We start from the raw sequence: 21,728 nt of genomic DNA on the forward strand, positions 1-21,728 counted from the left end.
ACTCACTAAGTAAAAAATTATATTAAAATAAATTTCTAGGTTTTCATTCGTATTTCATAAGGGTTGTTGGACATGGATTGCGCCGTTCTTCCCCCAAACTACTCCAGAATCCATATTCTCCGCAGCAGAAAACCAAATTCAAGCATTTCAAGCCAAAATCAAGCCAAAATCATAGATTCGTTCCTATTTACTGTGGAACCAATGGATTCGAGAGTGCGGGACAACAACAAGCCAACAACACTGGCAAGGATATCAACGACAACAACAAAGAGAAACAGGAGTACGTAAGAGGCAGAAAACTTACAATTAACAAGCAAGCTTCCTCTTCTTGGTAGAGATACAAAGGGAGTTCCGAGTTCCGAACGAAAGTGTAAGTTCTATGCTTTGTTTTTCACCTTTTATGTCAAAGTTTGAACTTTGAACCATTATTGATCTAGTGAATATATTTTCTGAATCTCTGTTCTCTTCTTTGAAAAAGCTTCCCGAAAGTTAACTTTTTTTTATAAAAAAAAAAAGTTACTTTTTTAAAAACAATTCCCTGTTCCAGCTTCAAGTTGTCATTTGCGAATTCAAAACGGAGGTGTTGCGGACGCAACACCATTACGCTACGGAAAAATCTGTGATTTACGGTCTCACCGCAATTGCGGTCCGATGCCGTTGCGGACAAGGCCGCAACCATAATATTGCGGCCGCAATGCGTGATGCGGTCTGCAATTTAAAACCCTGCTTGAAAGTATGGATGTTAAATAAATGAATTTAACTTAATTAGTTAAAGATTGTATTGAACTAAACTATTTATAAGAATTTTTTAACTAAACTATTTAAAAATTGAAAGTGAATCGAGTTATAAAATTAAACTATTTTTGTAAAGGGTAAAAAAAATTACTTTTAATATTTCTTATGTTTATCATAAAAAAAACAGTTCAATTCAATTTAAAATATAATTTAGTTCATTTTTCTTTAAAAAAGGTAGTTTGTTAAATTAAAAAATATATATATATTTTCTTCGAAGGACCACTAAAAAGTGGTGTAACGGTGGTGGACAAGTTTTCAAAGTACTATAGTAAATATTTTGAAATACGTGTCCAGCTGTTTGATCCCATTGGATATATTTTTTAAAACAATAAACGTGTAGATCGAGAAAAGTTGAAAAAATGGTTTTATAATAAACTTTTTTATATTATTAAAATGTCCATTTTGACCCATAATATCGAAACCATGGATTGTCCCGATATTGCTTGCCCTTCTGACCTTCTCAATGCTACCAACGCGTTTTAGGACATAGATGCGATGAAAGAGACATCATTTTTGTTGGGAGAGTGTGACATTGTCAGTTACGTTGTTTTCGAAATGTGTCATTGTTAGAAGATATGTGTTGGTTTAGTTTATGAAAATATAACTACTAATGCAATACACCATGACTAAGACTAAGACTTAGTTTGTGGCGATCTAAAACTGTTTATTACAAATCTGCAAAACAAAAATGCTAATTGGTTGTTTATGGAGGAAAAGGGGTGGTGGTTGGTGTTGATTTGAAGGTCAGTTTTAAAGGAAGAGATATATGTCGGCGACTGTTTTGGTCTCTGGTGGAATTTAGCATCCTGGTTACCAGCAGTGAGTGGCACATTCTCGGAGGAGACGAAGACAAAGAAGAAGACAAAGAAGAAGACATGTAGTGAGAAGTAACTTCCAATTTCGAATTTTGAGTTTCAAATCGATTATTTTTTTATTACTATGGAAGAATAATATTACAATTGAAATTTTGAAATAATAATATTAATAATGGTAGTTGAAATTTCAACGATGATAAATCCCAAGTGAGCGCAGGCCCCAACCCCAAGGATAATTGCAGTACTATGAGTCAACGATTCAAGGAAGAGATAATTTGCTGCCCTTCTTCCCTCAAAGGGATCAAGATTTTGGTAAAAATGGTGACATGGAGAGATTATGCAAATCAAGAGATGGGTGCCTAGTCATTGCTGTAGAGGAAGAGAAATAAGGAAAGTGGTTTGAGAATAATAATGAAAATGAAGTATCTTTTTATGGTTCACACATGCAACATTTGAAGTAGTTCTTCACCATAGAAAGCACCTAAAAAAAGTAGCTCAGTTTGATTTATTTAAAATAATTAATTTGATTTATTTTCATTATTCATGTCTTATTTATGAGGCAAAATTATGGTGTACCTGTGATTTATGTAATTCATGAGTGAACCAAAAATAAAATGTGATTGTCATGTTGTTCATTGGTGGAGAAGAAATAAATGATAAATCTAACCGTAAAGTGATTGTGAAAGAGAGAGATTTGAAAGGAAATGTTCTATTATTGAATGGAAAGCATCAGGCTGTTAAATAGCCAATACACCGCAAAGCAAAAACTGAAAATGCAATAAATACGAAGTTATTGCTACACCTCTAACTGACAGGAAACTAAAGTAAAAGAATCCCAAATAAACCGGGATTTTATTTGGCCAATTCTTAACAATTCCTCCCTTAAAATAAATTCTTTTAATACAAAGAAGTTAGTTTACATTGTTCTTTGTACAGACTCCAAGCATTGCATGCAGCTTCAAAAAGATATCCAGCTTGAGAGGCTTCGTCATCACATCAGCAATCAGTTCCGAAGTGTTACAGTGAATCAGTTCTATCACTCCTGCCTGTACAAGCTCTCGAAGAAAGTGAAAACGAACATCAATATGCTTGCTACGTCCATGCATTACTGGTTTCTTGATAGCTTGATAGCAGAACTACTATCGCACTAAATAGTTATGGAGTCTTGCTCAGTTTGATCAAGTGTCATGAGCAACCACTTTAGCCAAATAGCTTGACAGGAACATGATGCCGCTGCGATAAATTCTGCCTCTGTGGTTGACAAACTTACAATTGGTTGTTTCTTCGAACACCATGATACAGCTCCAGATCCAAAAAGAAAGACATTTCCAGTTGTACTTTTTCTATCATCCACATCTCCGGCATAGTCACTATCAGTATATGCTATGAGTTTATCACTTCCTCCCTTCTTGTAAAAAATTCCAAACTCAGCAGTTCCTTGTATGTACCTTAGTACCCTCTTTGCTAGTTGTAAATGGAGTTGAGTGCGATTCTCCATATACCTGCTCAGAAGACTTACAACAAACATCAAATCTGGACAGGTCGAAGTGAGATACATAAGACAACCCACCATTTGCATGAAGCAAGTTTTATCCACCTGTTGTCCTCCTTCATCTTTACAAATCTTAAAACCAGGAGCAATTGGAGTTTGAACTGAGTTGCTTTGATTCATCCCAAAACGTTGCAACATCTCCTCAGCATATTTCTTTTGATAGATAAAGATTCCTCCCGATGTCTGCAAGATTTCAAGACCCAAAAAATACTTCATTTTTCCAAGACCAGTCATGTCAAACTCAAGCATCATCGAGTTCTTAAATTCAGTAAACATCAACTCGTCATTTCCTGTAAACAGAAGATCATCAACATATAAGCTCACAATGAGCATGCTGCCCCTTTTGTTTTGTTTAACAAAAAGAGTATGCTCATATTCACATTTTTTGAAACCTTCCTTAATAAAATATGCTTCAATGCAACTGTACCAAGCACGTGGAGCCTGTTTAAGCCCATAAAGAGCTTTCTTTTATTTGTACACTTTTTCTTCTTTCCCTTTCTGCACATAACCACGAGGTTGCTCAACAAAGACATCTTCAGCTAATTCTCCATGTAAGAAGGCAGACTTCACATCTAGTTGATGTATAGCCCACCCCTTTTGTGCGGCGTACGCAATTACCAACCGCACAGTCTCCATACAAGCTACTGGAGCAAAAACTTCTGTGTAATCTATACCGTACTGCTGTGCATATCCTTTCACTACCAGTCTTGCTTTAAACTTGTCAACTTTTCCTTTTTCATTGAGTTTAGTCTTGTAAACCCACTTTACTCCAACTACTTTAGCTCCCTTTGGCCGATCAATTAATTCCCAAGTGCCATTTTTCTCAATCGCTTCAATCTCTATATCCATGGCATTTCTCCATTTTTCTATCTTCACAGCTTCTTCAAAATTGAGCGGTTCAGCACCAGCAGTATATAAGGCAAAGAATGCTGAGTAAAAGACAGCCTCTTCATCAAACAACCCTTCACCGGACACATAGTCTCTTAGCCAAGTTGATTGCCTTCTACTCCTCCCTTCCATAAGACCTTCAGAAGTGTCTTGATTAATGGTAAGAGACTCTTCCGGTTGTGCATCAGCAACATCTTCTACAGGAGATTCTTCTGAAACAACTTTGTCATCATCTTCCCATTCTAGCTCGCAAATAGTAGTTGACTCATGGTTGTTCCATTCCCATGCTTCATTTTCTGCAAAAACCACATCTCTGCTTATTATAATCCTTTGTGAGATAGGATCGTAAAGCCTGTATGCCTTTGATTCGTCACTGATTCCGAGTAAAACACACTTCAAGCTTTTCGCATCTAGTTTAGATCTCAAATTATCAGGTACGTGAGCATAAGAGACACAACCAAAGACTCTGAAATGCTGGACTGATGGCTTGATTCCGCTCCAGGCTTCTTCGGGTGTTTTTTCCTTCACCGCTAGTGTTGGACAGTGATTTAACACGTGCACAGCCCAATTTACCGCTTCTGGCCAGAAGGTTTTAGGCACTTTCTTTTCAGATAGCATGCTGCGAACCAAATTCATGATTGTTCGATTCTTCCGTTCTGCAACACCATTTTGTTGCGGTGAATATGCAGCTGTCAATTGTCGTTGCACTCCATGCGCATGGAAAAAGTTATTGAATTCTCGAGATGTGAACTCTCCACCAAGATCTGTGCGCAACCCTTTGAGTGACATATTTGTTGCTTTCTCAACATGTAACTTGAAGCTTTTGAAAACAGTAAAAGCCTCTGATTTTTCTGCCAAAAAATAAACCCAAGTTTTTCGGCTAAAATCATCAATAAAAGTAAGCAAATACCTTTTCTTGCTATTTGAGACTGGCTTAATTGGTCCGCAAATGTCGGCATGAACAAGTTGAAGAATCTGTGAAGCTCTCCAAGAACTTTTCATGGGAAATGAATCTCGATGTTGTTTCCCAATCAGATAATCTTTGCACAGCTTAGAGGGCGGCTTAAGCATTGCTAAACCTTCCACCATTCCTTTTTGTTGCAGAGTCTGTAAGCCTTTAAAACTTAAGTGGCCAAACCTGCAATGCCACAACTGTGCTACATCTTCCGTAACTGTGTTAAAACAAGTAGGTGCGACAGGCAAGGAGATGGCATGCAAGATAAACATCCGATTCGATGACATATTAGATTGCATAATCAAACCTTTGTCTGGATGATATATTTTGCATTTTCCTTGCTGAAATAAAATGCTCAACCCCTTCTCTTGCAATTGTCCCAGACTCAACAAATTGTTCTTCAATTCCGGAACATAAAAAACTCCCGAGATAATGCTAATAACTCCATTTACATCAAGTCTGATGTTGCCTTTCCCATTAACCACCATATTGGAATTATTGCCCAGTTTCACTGAATCTGAGAAGGTCTCATCAAGCTCAGAAAAATATTCCTTTTTGCCGCACATGTGATTACTGCACCTAGAGTCAAGAAACCAGACATCTGTCTTTTGTTGCTCTTTTGTTTCAACATAAGCCATCAACAACATGTGTTCTTCGGCACTCTCTACCTGACTTTCTGCAAAATTTGTCACCCCTTGTTTACATTCCCACTGAAAGTGCCCGAGCTTGTGACAATTATAGCATTCCACGGTTGCTTTATCAATATTTTGCCTGCTTCTTCCACGACCTCTACCTCCAGAATTCCAACGCCCTCTTCCTCGTCCAGCAGGACCATCATATTGGTTGCTCTAAGTCACCTTCAGAGCATGTTCTTCATGGACAGTATTACCCATGCGTTGTTCATGCACAAGCAAACTACTTTGTAGCTCATCAATCGACAATATACTTGTATCCTTGGATTCTTCAATGGAACACACAACATAATTGAACTCCGATGTCATGGACCTTAGAATCTTTTCTACCACTGCAACTTCTTTCAAATCGTCACAATTGGCTTTCATCTTGTTACTAATGACAAGAACACGATCAAGGTACTCATTCACTGATTCTCCTTCCTTCATGTGAGCAGTTTCAAAATCTTTTCGCAAAGCTTGGAGATGAGCACGTTTTACACGGGTTGTTCCTTCATATTTCTTCTTCATGGAGTCCCAAATACTCTTGGATGTATCTTTGTTGATTATAGTTTCCAAAATTGAACGATCTAAAGCCTGAAACAAATAGTTCTTAGCATTAAGATCCTTCAATTTCTGCTTTTCATAAGTTTTCTTTTGTGCCTCAAATAGAGTGACACCTTCTGCTGCTGCAGAAACTCCATTTTCCACCACAACCCAATACTCCTTTGATCGTAGAAAATTCTCCATAAGCATCGCCCAATGACTGTAGTGACCATCAAATCTTGGCACTGCTGGTTGAACAAAAGTACCTTCTGTAGCCATTGTCGTTGCTTAAATCCGAGAAGACTGCTGCTTCTACAGAGCCCCTTGCGAGGCTCTGATACCAAATGATAAATCTAACTGTAAAGTGATTGTGAGAGAGAGAGATTTGAAAGGAAATGTTCTATTATTAAATGGAAAGCATCAGGCTATTAAATAGCCAATACACCGCAAAGCAAAAACTGAAAATGCGATAAATACGAAGTTATTGCTACACCTCTAACTGATAGGAAACTAAAGTAAAAGAATCCCAAATAAACCGGGATTTTATTTGGCCAATTCCTAACAATAAATACCCTTATATATATATGAATAATTAAATTGAACGATTTAGATGATAAATTTTTTATTAATGTATTAAATTTTATTTTTTGATGACAAAATCCATTTTCCCAAAAAAAAATTGATTATCCCTTCCAGAATGTTCCTGATCTAACCTCCACTGGAACTGCCATTGGCATCATCACCATGGATCCACTAGTACTAGCACCACCAATGTCTACACAAAAAAAGCATCGCAACTCCGTCACAAATGACTCCTCCCTCATTGATCGTCTTCCACTACCTTTGCTTCCTTGGTTATGATGACGACATTGTCAAGCAGCTATATGCCAACATTAGACCCAAGATCCGCATCGATTATGCACTCCTTGGCAATGACAAGAGCGTCGTCACCATTCACAACGCCTTTGAGGAGATCAACCACCTCGAAGACACTAATAACCTCATCTCACCTGTGTAAGACACGCTCTTCCAAATCCATCGGAGCATCAAGACACGTGACGACAATGACAAGAACCACATCAATCGCCTTGATGACATCAACAACCTCATCTCACCCACACAGGATGGACTCTTTCGCATCCACCAAGGCATCATTGTCGAGGACACAAACGACAACGACAACAGAAGTCATGTCACCACCAAGCTCCTTATGTACATTTCAAATAAAAAAAGGTGACCATAGAGGAAGAGATCCTAAGTTATAAAAAGAGTATTTTAGTAATTTCAAATAATTTTTTTTTAAAAAAACTACTATTCACTTATTCATAGGTGAACAATATAATATACTATAGTTGTCCATTATAGTCAATGTTTATTTATAGATGATTCTACAATAAAGTAGTAAAATTGGTGCCTCACGAGGAGGAAACCAATTTACCTGCAATAGGAGGTTTGTCATCGGCTGTTATATATTATTTTATAAAATGAAACATAATTATAATACTTTTATAATATATAATTAAATTAAATTATTTTGTTTTTAATAAAAAAAATTAAGAATTAAACAAAACAGCAAGAAAATTACACAATTTGAAAGTTCTTTTAGGCTTTGTTTGGATTTGAAGATGGAAAAGGGGGAGTGGAAAATGAAAGATTTGAAGGGAAAGTAAGTGGAAAGTGAGGTTGTTTGGATTAAGGGAAAGTGAGTGGAAAGTGTAGAGAAAGTTTGTGAAAGTTTGTGAGTGAATTGATTGATGTGATAGATAAAAATAAATTTTTTAATTAATAATTGTGTAAGATTACTATTTTGCCCTTAGGTTGAATTTTTTTTTATAATTATTATAATTAAAATATAAATATATAAATTTTAACTAAAAAAATAAATATAAAATATTAATTTAAAAATAATTTAATTTAAATATTTGCTTTAAATTTAATGAGATAAAAATTAAAAATTTAATAGATGAATATATAATTTATACTTTTACTCTTGAATTAAAAATGAGTATAATATTATTTATTGTAAATAATAATAATTACAATAAATTTATATTAATAGGTATAATTTATTTAAAATAATAATAAATAATGATAAGAATAATAATAAATATTAGAAAAATAATAAGAATTATAATAAATAATAATAATACTAATTATAATAAATAATAATATTAATAATAATGAAAATAATAATAATAATATTTATAATAATAAATAATAATAAAATATATATTATGATAATTATATTTTCTAATATTATTTTATTAATGTTTATGAAAGTGTTAATTGTACAAGTTAATTAATGTTTTCTATCTTCTCACTTTTATACATACATATATATATATATATATATATATATATATATATATGAAAACTCTTATTTATTAACAAATCAATGCGGCCAGAACGGTCCGTTTCGATTCTGGAACGACCGTTCTGGCGTCATTTTTCATGCTAAAAGTTGATACTCAGAACGACCCTTATTCATTCCAGAACAGCCCGTTCTCAAATTGGAACGGCCCGTTCCCAAAGTGGAATGGGCCGTTCTGATTTCGCATATTGCTCATAAAATTGATTTTTGGAACGGCCCGTTCTGCTTTTGCCTGGAAACGAAAACAGCCTACCATAATCGATTATGCAAGCCCATAATCGATTATGTGGCTTGCATAATCGATTATGCTGAGAGCATAATCGATTATGCAAGCCACATAATCGATTATGGGCTTGCATAATCGATTATGTCCTTAGCATAATTGATTATGCTTCGTTCCTTTGTTGTATGACACATGCATGGGGCAGGGGTATTATGGAATTTTCTCAAATCTTACGTGGCTTTCACCTCTTTTCTTCGCAAAAATGCAAAGAAGCCCAATGCCCATTCTCCCTCTTTTCTTCACCTTTCTTTCCTCGTAAATCAGTAGAAACAAACATGAAATTTCCTCGCCTTTCGTTCGTCGTGAACAGTAAATCAGCGGAAACAAACACTACCTTAAAGAAACCCCATTTAGGATTCTTCTACACATGTTGGTCAAAGTGGACGGGAGGCATATTCCTTTCTTGCTGCCAGACTTGTCGACCTCCACAACAACTGAGATGACAGGTTTGGTTTAACAAGGCAGAGGGGGAAGGTGAAGGATGGTGGTGGCGTGTAGTGAGTGTGAGAACAAAGACAGAAAAGAGAGGGGGAGAGAGAAAAACGAGGAAGATTGAGGAGGAAAAAAAACATTGCTACTTATGGTGGTCGAAAATCGTAGTGACAAGCATTGTTTTAAAAATTGGATCGAACTAGCTGGTTAGACAAGTTGGAACGGGAACCGGTAATTCAGCCGATTCGAATCTTAAGTTGGATCGATTATGTAGTAGACTCATTTCAAATTGGATTGAACCGGTTAATTTTTTGGTTCAATTGGTGAACCGGTGGGTCAAACCGGTTCAATCACATTTTTTTTATATTTTTTTTAAGGGACCATAAACCACAAAAATAATAATGAAACTTGAATCTCTTAATAGAAGAGCAAAGAGTCTTATTAAATATAACAATGACTACTTATTTTAATATATTTGTTTGTAATATATACAACTTAAATAACTTTTATAATATATTATTAATTTTAAATTATATATTTAATAATATAATATTTATGTAGATATTATATATTATTTTGTGATATCAATTATAAACATATTATAAATGTACATATCATTTATATTTTTAATTTGTATTAATATACAGTTTAACATGTAATTTTTTTGTGTATTTTTTTATAAAATAGAAATAAAAATAATTTTAAATAAGATAGAAAAATTGAAATTTAAAATAAGATATGAATTTATTAAAATTTATAAGTATAAAATATATTTAACATAAATATTTTGTTTTTAAATAATAAAAATCGAGTCATGCGGTTCAACTAGTGACTCACTGGTTCAACCTTTGACTCACTGACCCAGTACCTTAACCGATTTGATGATCGATCCGATTTTTAAAATTATGGTGACAAGTCTTTACAAAGGTTTCTAACATTCTTTTATTTTATTTTTTTTCTTCTTTATTCCTTCTTTGTTTGCATTTTTTTTTAGATCATTGATTATTTGTTCTAGCCTACTAGGGTATGTATTTCTCAAAAAAAAAAAATTTGCATTGGTTCTTGTATGCATTTTTTTTTACAAAGAGCTTTTGGTGAATCAGAGCCACACTTCTAATGATCATGAAAGACATTACTAAAAAGTTGCTAAGAAGATAGTAGAGGGAGTGAAGTCATTTGAAACTCTTGCATTGATTTAATTTTATAATATATTTAATATAAATTAATTATTTTATTTATAAATTAAAATATTTATTTTCATCATCACGTTATTGGTAACAAATCTAAATCATTAAATTTTTTAATAATATATTTCATGGTGAAAAAAAGTGCTCCATAGATGAGCACTTAGTATAGTGTTTCATCTTAGTTGACTTCCCCTTTGTTTATATTTGATTTTTTTTGTTTACTACGTGAATGTAACTTTTCACTTTTACTCATTTTCATCATCTTCCTTTTTTTACTTCATTTTCTTCTTACATTTTTTTTCTCGTGCTAATTAGCCTCGAGCCTCCAACAAAAGTGTTACTCTCACTGGCTGTCCCATCTCCTTTTGCATGTGGTGCCTTGCACACCTCGTTACACATGTAAGTTCACCAAACATAAAAAAGTCCAACAATTTCATGGTGATTTACATTTTTTTTAAAATAGGCTATGACTAGTATATTTTAAAATCATTGATTCACCTATTTTCTTAAAAATGACCGAGTTAGACCAAGTCAAATTAAATGAGTAATAAATCCAATTGAATACACTACTCGGATTGGTCATGTGTTTGGTTTTCAATTTTCAACAAGTTTGATTGGTCACTAACTTAAGTGTCTATTAATAATTGTTAGGAGAGTTATCAAAGTAAGTTTCAATTAGTGGGTTAAATCGATACACCTTAAAAAAACCGATTGGACTAGGTTAATACATAAAAAAAAACTCTTAATTGGTCAAAATACTCAAATCAACCCACTTTTGACTTGATTCACCCGAGTTAAACCCATAGTGGGTTGAGCTATCCATCTAACTCACTTACACCTCCTATCAACCCAACCCCCAATGGTTTACTTAACCATATATTGTTATATATGTATTACTTTAACAAAGTATCATTTTTTTATAAGATAAAATTGATGTTAAACAACATGAGATTGTCATAGATTTATCTATTTAAACCTCCAATGAAGTTTAATATTGATAGACAATTACTTCAATGACAAGAATTTTATTTTATTTTTTTATTATTATTTAAAGTTGTACATTTTTTTAATTATATTTAATGTTGTATGCATAATACTTAGTTTGAAAATTTTTATGTTAGATTACAGGTTATTTTATATTAGAGTTTATTTTTTAAAAAAATTAGGTGGGTAGGTGAGCCAACTCGTTTAGTCCACCAACCTGTGGTGGACTAGGTTGGATTAGAAAATTTTTGAACATTTAAGTTGGTGGGTTGGGGCAAGTCAAGCTAACCCACTGAGAAAGTAGCTTGAGGTGAACTAGGCCAAACTGCTAGGTTGGTTCATTTTGATAACTCTAATTATTAGTAACTTGTGTTACACATTTATCCTATTTGTTTTCAGATTTTACAATTGTTTCTCTTTCAAGTTTCTTTAAATTCTCTCTTTCCTTCTCTATCTCTCTCTTTTACAAATTTCTCTCCAATTGTGCTTATTGATGATTTTGTTGTAGCATCTTGATGGAGATGCTTGACTAATTTGCTTATCAATTTGAAGTTTTATTAATTGCGGTAAAATTTGAGTTTCAATTTAATTTCTCAATATGAATTCTTCACCTCCTTCTCTCTTTTTTCTTTCTTTCTATATCTCATTTCATGATTTATGATAATGAATTGCATTTTTGGATCTAGAATTGAATTATATTATGATTGATTAATCTAATCTAAACTAGGATTAGGTAATTGATTAATTGCCCAAATCAACATATTCATTATTCTTCAATTTTCAGAAATTAAGATATGTAATTGCTAATTTTGCTTTTATGAAATTCTTAGATCTAGGTATGCATTTAATTTAGATCTGTGTTAGTGAGATGATGCTTGAATTTAAATTTTATGTTGAACCGTAACAATTTTTTTGTAAGGATTAAAATCTTGAATTAATGCATTTTTGGATTAAATTCATTTTAAACTTTTGTGCTTTATTTGCAATTGCTAAAATTATTCTTATTTCATATAAAATCTACTCTTTAACATTGCATGATAATTTTGGATTCATTTGATTGTATCTTGAAGAAGAATGACCTTAGTTAGTCTCTATATTGCAAATTAAAGAGGAATTTGGTTATCTTTTTAGTGACTTGATAACACTATTTCAACACTTTCTACCCAATATTGATGATAAAAGAAGTTCCAAAATAATCTAAAATAAACTTTAATTAAGATGAAAATCAATTTGCAAATGACCTCTAAGGATTGAGGAAATCACATACGTTCAAAACATGACACACTTAATAATGAAATACCAAAGGAAATCAAGTGGCTAAACAAAGACCATTACAATTCAAAAGAACTAACATGAATCCTAAACATAACAATAACTCAAAACAACATAAAATCATAAGCCAAGAACCACCATGTCATATTGTATTAGAGTTCAACCCATCAACATATGACAAGACCTAAGCCTCGTCACTAATATCATATAGATGACCTCCACCTGCAAAACATACATAGAAACACAACAAACAAAAAGATGAGTGAGAATCTCGCTCTACTACTAGTGTGAGATATTGTCGGATAGTCACACATATCAACAACACAGGCATATACATATATAACGAGTCAATGTAGCATTCATAACAGTAGTTATAACTTAAAGAACAATTCAACATGTTTACAATGTTCATGATTCACACAAATACAATGAACACAAACTTCACTAGTCTATATGCATGTGAGATTAGTAAAACATTTTATCCCTGCATGAAGACTCACATACAGCAGCCTAGGAAAACATGCTAAAGTCAACTCATCACGATGCTCTACACTAGGGAGAAATACACTAAGGTGCATCGTGATAGTGGTGTCGACCAAGTTTCACCTCATGCATACAAATAGGTGGAATTGAGACTCCCAAACCTAATTGTCCCCAAGGTCATGAATCCCTAAGCTCACCTAAAGGAGACCTTCCCTAACAACATATTCCACAACGTACTCTTCACACAAAGCACTTTTATGCACATGATTCATGTCACCTAAGACCTAATGCACACAATTCATATAACATGTATTCATCATTTTCCAAGTCATGTATTCATCATTAGCCAAGTCACTCATTTCCTCAATTAACACATATCACTGCTAGGCACTCATGTCCATACTTTATTCTTGCTAAGCCTCGGCTTATACTTCACATCAAATGACCATCACATGATTCACACATAATTCACCAAAAATTAAGTAAGTTAATAAAGATGGACCCTTAAACTACTCACATAATTCACTACTTGATCACTATCTGATTACCCTCCATATCATCGATCATACTCCTAGTTAAATACCTCTTATTAACCCCAGCATATCAAAATATAAGCATTCAGTCACATGCAAGGTGGTGGCAAGGGACTCCCTATGCTTAGTGCAAGACCCATAAATAGCACTCATTAATCTTTAGACGTCCCACACCTAGTGTGACTTAGCTAACATCCACCGAAAACATCATAAAGTACTCCCACGCCCAGCGTGGCCCAACCCACACCTAGTGCACAAGCCACGAAGAGTACCCTATGCTCTTTATTGATCTTGCACCCAACAACACCAAAATGATGTTTAGCAATATACCAATTTCAAGTACATTGACAAAATATGCAAAAATTGCACAAGTTAAACCCTCACCAAATCTCACCATTCCAATTGGTACAAATATTGATTAAAAATTATTTTTATTCCATTATATATACCACCAATTTACCCAAAACAATAACAATTTCACATACATCATTTGAATAACATCAATTTTCAACCTACTTTATAACAAGGATTTCTTACAAGAAGGTGAGGGTTCTTATAAATTCCCAAGGTTCCCCATAGAGGACAAAAGAATAACAAAGAGATTGAGGGTTAATCTCATTACTTAACAGATAATGTACACCCTAGTATAAGATTACTCACTCCCCCTACCTCGAGGAATGCTAGATGAATGATGCAGAATTCTAGGGTAATCTCCAATGACTTCCTACTCTCTAAGCAGTTCTATAATTTTTAGAAAAAGAAAAAACGTAAGCTTATAATGGAACATAAAACATACCTAACTTTTCAAACCTCCTTTTTAAAATTCAACTCCCTTTTCTTCATAAATAAAACATAATTAATTACAAATAAACTCAAAATACATAAAAACAATTATAATGAAACACATATTTCTCCAATAATCATTATACAAAATAGTTTTACAAATCTTTCTTATTAAAGTTGTCATAATTATATAAAAAGTTTCTAAATTATTTTCTAAAATCCAATTAATTAAATAAAACATCCTTTATTAATTTGATGAAAATTTGGGGGTGTTTCGCCCCCACCCAAAAAGTAGAAGAAAGAAAAAGTTGGTTCTTTTTCCAGCCATCCCAAGGAGAAGAATTTAGGACAATAGGGAAGATGGTTCTCTTCTTCAATAGACATTCAAACTTATATTGAGTTTTATGTTGGAAAACATTTTAAAACAGCTAGGCACTTGAATCTTGAATGGTTGACTAGTGAGGGTTTCGAGTTCCTTTCACTCATTGAGAATCGAAGGTTGAAGAAACTGGTTGAGATGAACGGTTGGTACTACCTAACCTAGTGAAGATATTCTACACTTGTGTGAAGATTGAGAATGACTTGTTCACCTATAAAAAGATGATAATTGATCATACTGTGTTGGAGGAGGTTGTTGCCTTGGCCCCTTATGGTGTAAGGGTGATTGGTGCCAATCTTCTAGGATTTTCAAAGATTGGGACCTATCAAGATGCCTTGAGGCATCCTAGTAAGAGAATGACAAAGAAAATCTCTGTTGGTGATTTTATAGCTGAAGATAGGCTTTTGGCCAATGTGATGACATGGGTACTTGCACTTAAAGAAGAGAACAATGCACAACTAAAAGAGGATGATTTGATGCTTTTTTGCTCTAAAGAGAATAATTACCTCTCATCCTTCTAGCATAAAAAGCATTTCTAATCATATTTAGCTCTCTGGTCACTTCCATCATATTCATTCTTTCTCCTGGTGGCTCCACCGAACAAGCTAGACCAATCCTAAATAATGAAAACAAACACTTCTTGGTATTAGGATGCATGTGATCTACAATCTCAGAGATATTGTTTTGTTCTGATATTGTTATTGTCGGATATTCAATTTCCATCGAGATAAGAGTAGCATCGACAATTTCCAAGAAGTTATTTGGAAATGCAATTTTAACATAGTTGTGGAGATTGTGTCCATCTTTAAACATTTCCTCTGTTGGTCGTCTCCCAGTTAACATCTCCAGAATTAGAATACCAAAGCTATACATGTCACCTTTTGTTGACACTTGAGAACTTGATCCGTACTCTGAAATATATTAGAAACTATCAATATTTTCAAATCCATTTTTATAACATTGATCAGGAAGGAAATATAAATAAGATGAAGTCATACCTGGGGGAGAATAACCTATAGTGCCTTTTATTCCGCTTGTACTAATTTGGTAGTGGTTAATTGTTGACAGAAGTCTGGCTATGCCAAAATCGCTCACATGAGCAACCATGTCATCATCAAGAAGAATATTACTTGGCTTTAAATCACAATGAATGATAGGTTCTTCACATTCATGGTGAAGATAATGTAGTGCTGAAGTAACACCAATCAAAATTCCTAATCTTGTCTCAAGATTCAATCTTTTTGGTCGTTCTGTATTTCCATTTTGTGGATGTAACCATTCCTCTAAGCTTCTATTTGACATGTACTGGAACACTAAAGCTTTAAAATCATTTCCATTGTGATCCACACTAGAGCAACATGTGACAACCTTCACTAGGTTTCTATGTCGAACATTTCTTAATGCTTCGCATTCGGCAATAAAACTTTTGTTAGCTCCTTTCGTTTGCAGATTTAGAACCTTTATAGCAACAATTTTTTCTGTCGATTCAAGACTTCCTTTATATACAGATCCATGACTTCCTTTTCCTATCAAATTTCGCAATGAGAACCCATCAGTTGCATGGTGTAGATTCTGGTATGATACCTTTGGAAGTTGATCAATTGTTCTATTGGTGGATGATTTTTTGTGCCTTTTCCTTATCAAATACATACCAAAGATACATGATAGTATAGGAAGAAAAAGAACTAGACAGATTATCACCACTATTAACTTGAGATCACGGTGTTTTCTTCTTTTCTTTGCTTTTAAAGCGCAAGGTGGAAGTTTTAGTTCAGATACCCCACCACAAAGCTTGCCATTACCGATCACAGAAATTGCACTTGCATTTTGAAAGACACCACCCTTTGGCACATCACCCTCCAACATGTTGAAAGAAGCATTGAAGTATTCCAAAACAGAAATGTTCTGTATTCTTTCTGGAATTGATCCAGACAAGTTGTTTCTTGAAAGATCTAAATATTTAAGACCTTTTAACGAAGCCAATGAAGTAGGTATGCTTCCATGGAAGGAGTTCCCCTCTAAGTTAAGGTACTCTAAGGTTATGCATTCTCCAATTGTTTCAGGAATGACACCAGAGATATAATTTTCAGACACATCTAGCAATTCAATATTTTTTAGCATGCCCACTTCTACTGGTAGATTGCCACTTAACGAGTTATATGATAGGTTTAGTGTAGTTGATAAAGATGGAATCTCAAACACTTGTGACGGTATGGCTCCTGTAATGTTGTTAGCTGCAAGATGTAGAAATTGTAAATGTTGGCAATTTCCAATTGTTGAAGGAATATTTCCAACAAACATATTGGATGACAATTCTAGGTAATACAACTGACTTAGATTGCCTATGGAAGGAGGTATCTCTCCAAACAATTTGTTCTCCCCCAAACTGAATAATTGAATCTTTTGAAGCTTGCAAAAAGTAGCTGGAATGATGCCAGTTAGGTGATTTTTCTCCATAGCCAAAACAATTAAGTTAACAAGATTTCCTAATTCCATAGGAATTTTTCCAATAAATTTATTACCACCAGCCATTAGTTGGGTGAGTTTGACGGTGTAATTGCCCACAAAACTAGGAAAAGACCCTCCAAAATTATTGTAGCTAATGTCCAATATATCTAGCTTACTGCAATTTATCAATGACTTTAAGAACTCTAAGTCATTAAATGAATTACTACCAAGGTTATTTAAACTTAGTTGTAGAGTTGAAATATCTTGTAACTTCACCAGACTTGGGACTTGTCCTACCAAGTGGTTTCCACCAATATCCAATATTTGAATCCCAGATGCATTAGAGATGGAAGTTGGGATTAAACCTGATAATTGATTCCCACTTACCGTAAAAGTTTTGATATTAGGTAAGGTGAGGAACATGTTGGTTGGAAAAGAACCGCTGATATGATTGTTTGTGATTGAGAAAACAATGAGAGATGACAAATTGTATAAGGAAAGTGGAATATCACCAGATAGTTTATTACCTGACATCCCCAAAATTCTTAAGTTTTCCAAAGAGCCAATTTCTTTTGGTATCTTCCCTTCCAATTTATTTGCACTCAAGGAAAGCCGAGTTAGGGAAGACAGATTTCCTATAGAAGGTGGGATGTGTCCAATTAGATTGTTCTTACGAATACACAATTCTTTTAGGTTGGCAAAGGATTCAATCTTTCTTGGTATTTCACCAAAGAAATTATTTCCCTCTAAACTTAAATGGCTCAATTTAGAGCAATTTGACAAGTTGATGGGAAATTCCCCCCCTAATGTGTTATTGGTGAAATAGAGTACATATAGTCTGAATAAACGACCCAATTCTTGTGGGACTTCACCATAGAAGCTATTGTCCTCAAGGAGAAGAATTCTCAAAAAAGAAAGATTCCCAATATGGGGTGATATAAATCCATGCAAGTGATATCCGGTTAGGTTTAGCTCTATAACTCTTTGGTGTCTTGGGTTGCATGTGACTCCATGCCACATGCAAAAGTGGCTTGAACTATTCCATGAGTTGAACACCCCAAAAGGATCATCAGATATTGATTCTTTGAATTTGAGCAATGCAGAATGATCGGTCTCATTTCCTAATGCATAGGTGGTTATTATATGTTGAGACCATGAGTTTGAAGTGAAGAGAAGAAGCATCACAAGGCATATAGACCAAACAACACTTGACATCATTAAAGGATGGCTAAAGATGCCAACCATCCAACCCAAGTAATGAGAGAAAAGGCAAAAGGACGCAACTGAAATAACACAAGAGTTACAGAAACGATGAGAGTCTAATTCATGATATATTAATTAACCAGACTTTATACATAAGAGTTGAAAAATGACGCACCTTATTTGAAAAATATTTGTTCCGATACTTCAACACCAATAAATCTTGTAATTATCGATATACAATGTAATTTCCCCTGCAAATGATCATATGCACCGTTGAACTAGCTAGTTTCGTCAAATACTCTATGCAAGTCTAGATTACTGACATTGCACTCACAATTCTTCGTACACAAAATTTTAACTTTGATAATATTGTTAAAGCTATTATTAACAGTATGAAGCTGTTGTCAAAAGAAAAACAGTAAGAAGTTAAATGCACAGTAGCATATGTTTAATTACTTTAATTTAATAATATTATGATTCTTGAAATATTTGGTACCATATATCGGTTGCATCTATATTTTCCCACAATTTCAATAATTGAAACACTTCAGCAAATATAATTAAAAACAGCCAGTATAATTAAGTAATTAACTATATATATATATATATATAAATATATATATATATATATATATATATATTAAAGCACATCCATATTTTTATTTTTTTTGAACAAATAATTTTTAGTCATAGGCAAATTCTCATCTTGTAATGTTTTCAATAATTTTTTTTTTGAAATTTCATGAAAAAGAAATTAAGTCTAATTCAACTTCACAAATTTAAAAAATCGACAATTTTAAGTCTCAATTAACTCACAATCCAATTTTTGACATATATGACGATGTTACAATTTCAATCAATCAAAATTTGTTTAATTATTCCATTTGTGTCCCATAAATATTTGATGAGGCATTATTTATATTTTATAATCAAATTATTTAATTCAAAATTATTCAATATTAAATTATTTAATATGAAATATTTCATATTAAATAATTTTACATGTAAACTAAAATTACCTATTTTTAAAAAATGTGTGGAATAAAATGAGAAATTAAAACTATGAGTGTCAAAATTATTCATGCACTAAATTAAGGAGACCAAAAAGATAATTAATTATTAAATCGATTTTTATTGCTAAATAGTTTTAAAATATTTTTTCACTCACATCATAAATAAAATATTTTTAATTTCTTTTTATGTATTAAATAAAGATTACTATAAAATTATTTTCATTTTTACAACAATAATCAAGATATAATATTTTATGAAAAATATACTTTAAAATAATTTCAAATTAAAAAATGTATTTTTTATTTAAAAAATAATATCTACATTAATAAAATTATAAATATTAATATATTTTGATTTATATATCAAACCCTTATATATTAAACATGATTTTCTATCTTGCATGAAAATGTTTTTAAGAGTTTTTCTTTGATAAGAGAATTTTGAGATTTTTTTTAACTTATTATCTAATTCAGATTTTATTTATTATCATTATTTATAAATTAAATTTTAATTTTTAAAAAAATAAATTATGAATAAATAAAAATAATATTAGATTACAATATAAAATATTTATCATAAATCTAAAATATAATTTATATGTTGCTATAAAAATATATATAATTTAAAAATATCTATTTATATAAATTTTTAATATGATTTATATATTCAAACATAATATTTATTTGTATATATAATTTATATTTAACCTGTGCATTATATAAGTTAAAAAACTAGAAAATTAGTTAAGTTAATTAAACATTATTAATTTGAGTAATTGAAATAATAATATTTCAAAAATAGTGTATTCAAATAATATCATCGTTCAATTTTGTTTAACATTTTTATAGTGATACAAAATTAAATTAAATATAAATTAATTCTACCTTAACTCAAGTCATTCATTCATGTATTTTTCTTTATGTCAATTTTTATTCTAGGAATTTTTACATCATTTTACATTCTATTACACCTTTAATAAAAAGTCACTAAGTTATTATAAATAAATTAATAATTAAATAATATAAAATATATATGGTACTATTTTGAATCAATATTAAGATCAGTCAAGTGGTAAAAATTCGAGATTAAAATTGCATATGCATAAGATCCTAAAAATTTGTTGCAATTTATACTAATTAAAAAACACGATGCCATGCTACAAAGAAAGAAAAGAAAAGAAAATAATCTATATATTATTGGAATTTACTTGAGTTGGTCATTTGAATTTGCTTTACCTTGCAATATTTATGTGTGATGACCATATGATTTGATAAAGGTAGATAATTAATAGATGTGGATCTTCTACTTTTCTTATCTTCTTTACCCAGATTTGATGAATTCTTATTAGTAATTGTACTAGTAGGCACCTCCTGGGCTAGGTAATGGACCGAAACGACCACCAAAACCGAAAGGTCACAAGTCATGTCGGCCCCTGGACAAACCGAACACCCATTCGGCCCCAGACTAGGCCGAATACCTCTTCGGTCCCGTGATAGGCAAAATATCCGTTCCCTCGCAAAGCCAGAGATCCCATTCGGTCTTAGCCCTGGCCGAATACCTCCTCGGCCTTTGCCTTGGCCGAGTACCCCCTCGGCCTTTACCTTGGCCGAACACTTCCTGGGCTTCTGCCTTGGCCGAACGCCTCCTCGGTTTTAGGCCTGGCCGAAGGCATAAAAGAGGTAGTTCATAATAAGCAGGTGATAAATCATGTGATAATTATCATGTATATCTAAGTAAGATTAAGGTTAATCCCAGTATTACCCATCTCCCAAGACGGAAGGCCCACCAGGCCCAAATATGTCACTATAAATATACAGGTGATGTGACATAAATGAGGTACGTTACTATTCCAACTAGCACATTTATTGCTCTGAACCGAATACTGACTTGATCGTCGGAGTGCCTTTGCAGGTACCCTCCCCCATCACACAGAGCTAGTGTTCGGTCGGTACGGAAGACTTGGAAGGACTGGAAGGCCGCTAAGGAGAAAGCCAGGAGAAGAGTGTCCTTACACAGGAACATTTTGGCGCCCACCGTGGGGCCGAAACCATAACGGTTCTCGACCCTGAAGCAAGATGGTCATGACGAGGAGCCAGCAGGAGAACGCGGCAGACTACCCTTTCGGAATGCCCCG

General features: G+C 33.1%; 2 protein-coding genes and 1 pseudogene across 2 annotated transcripts; all 3 read right to left on the reverse strand.

Annotated features, from left to right (window-relative positions):
• Positions 1 to 2,757: 2,757 nt before the first annotated feature.
• On the reverse strand, positions 2,758 to 3,495 carry LOC145957472 (secreted RxLR effector protein 161 pseudogene; annotated as a pseudogene).
• Positions 3,496 to 5,853: 2,358 nt separating this feature from the next.
• On the reverse strand, positions 5,854 to 6,501 carry LOC145957473 (uncharacterized). Its single transcript, XM_083073735.1, has one exon. It carries the CDS (start codon positions 6,499 to 6,501, stop codon positions 5,854 to 5,856), a length of 648 nt encoding a protein of 215 aa, XP_082929861.1.
• A 5,042-nt stretch (positions 6,502 to 11,543) lies between these two features.
• Positions 11,544 to 19,091, reverse strand: LOC109802606 (putative receptor-like protein kinase At3g47110). Its single transcript, XM_083072847.1, has 3 exons — positions 15,928 to 19,091; positions 15,436 to 15,840; positions 11,544 to 12,973 (listed from the first exon to the last, which is right to left on the reverse strand). The coding sequence occupies exons 1-3, from the start codon at positions 18,620 to 18,622 to the stop codon at positions 12,936 to 12,938; spliced, it is 3,138 nt and encodes a 1,045-aa protein (XP_082928973.1). The 5' UTR covers positions 18,623 to 19,091; the 3' UTR covers positions 11,544 to 12,935.
• Positions 19,092 to 21,728: the final 2,637 nt, after the last annotated feature.

Source organism: Cajanus cajan, chromosome 4 (assembly GCF_000230855.2).
Source record: "Cajanus cajan strain Asha chromosome 4, NIPB_CcT2T_4, whole genome shotgun sequence".
Lineage (NCBI taxonomy): Eukaryota > Viridiplantae > Streptophyta > Magnoliopsida > Fabales > Fabaceae > Cajanus > Cajanus cajan.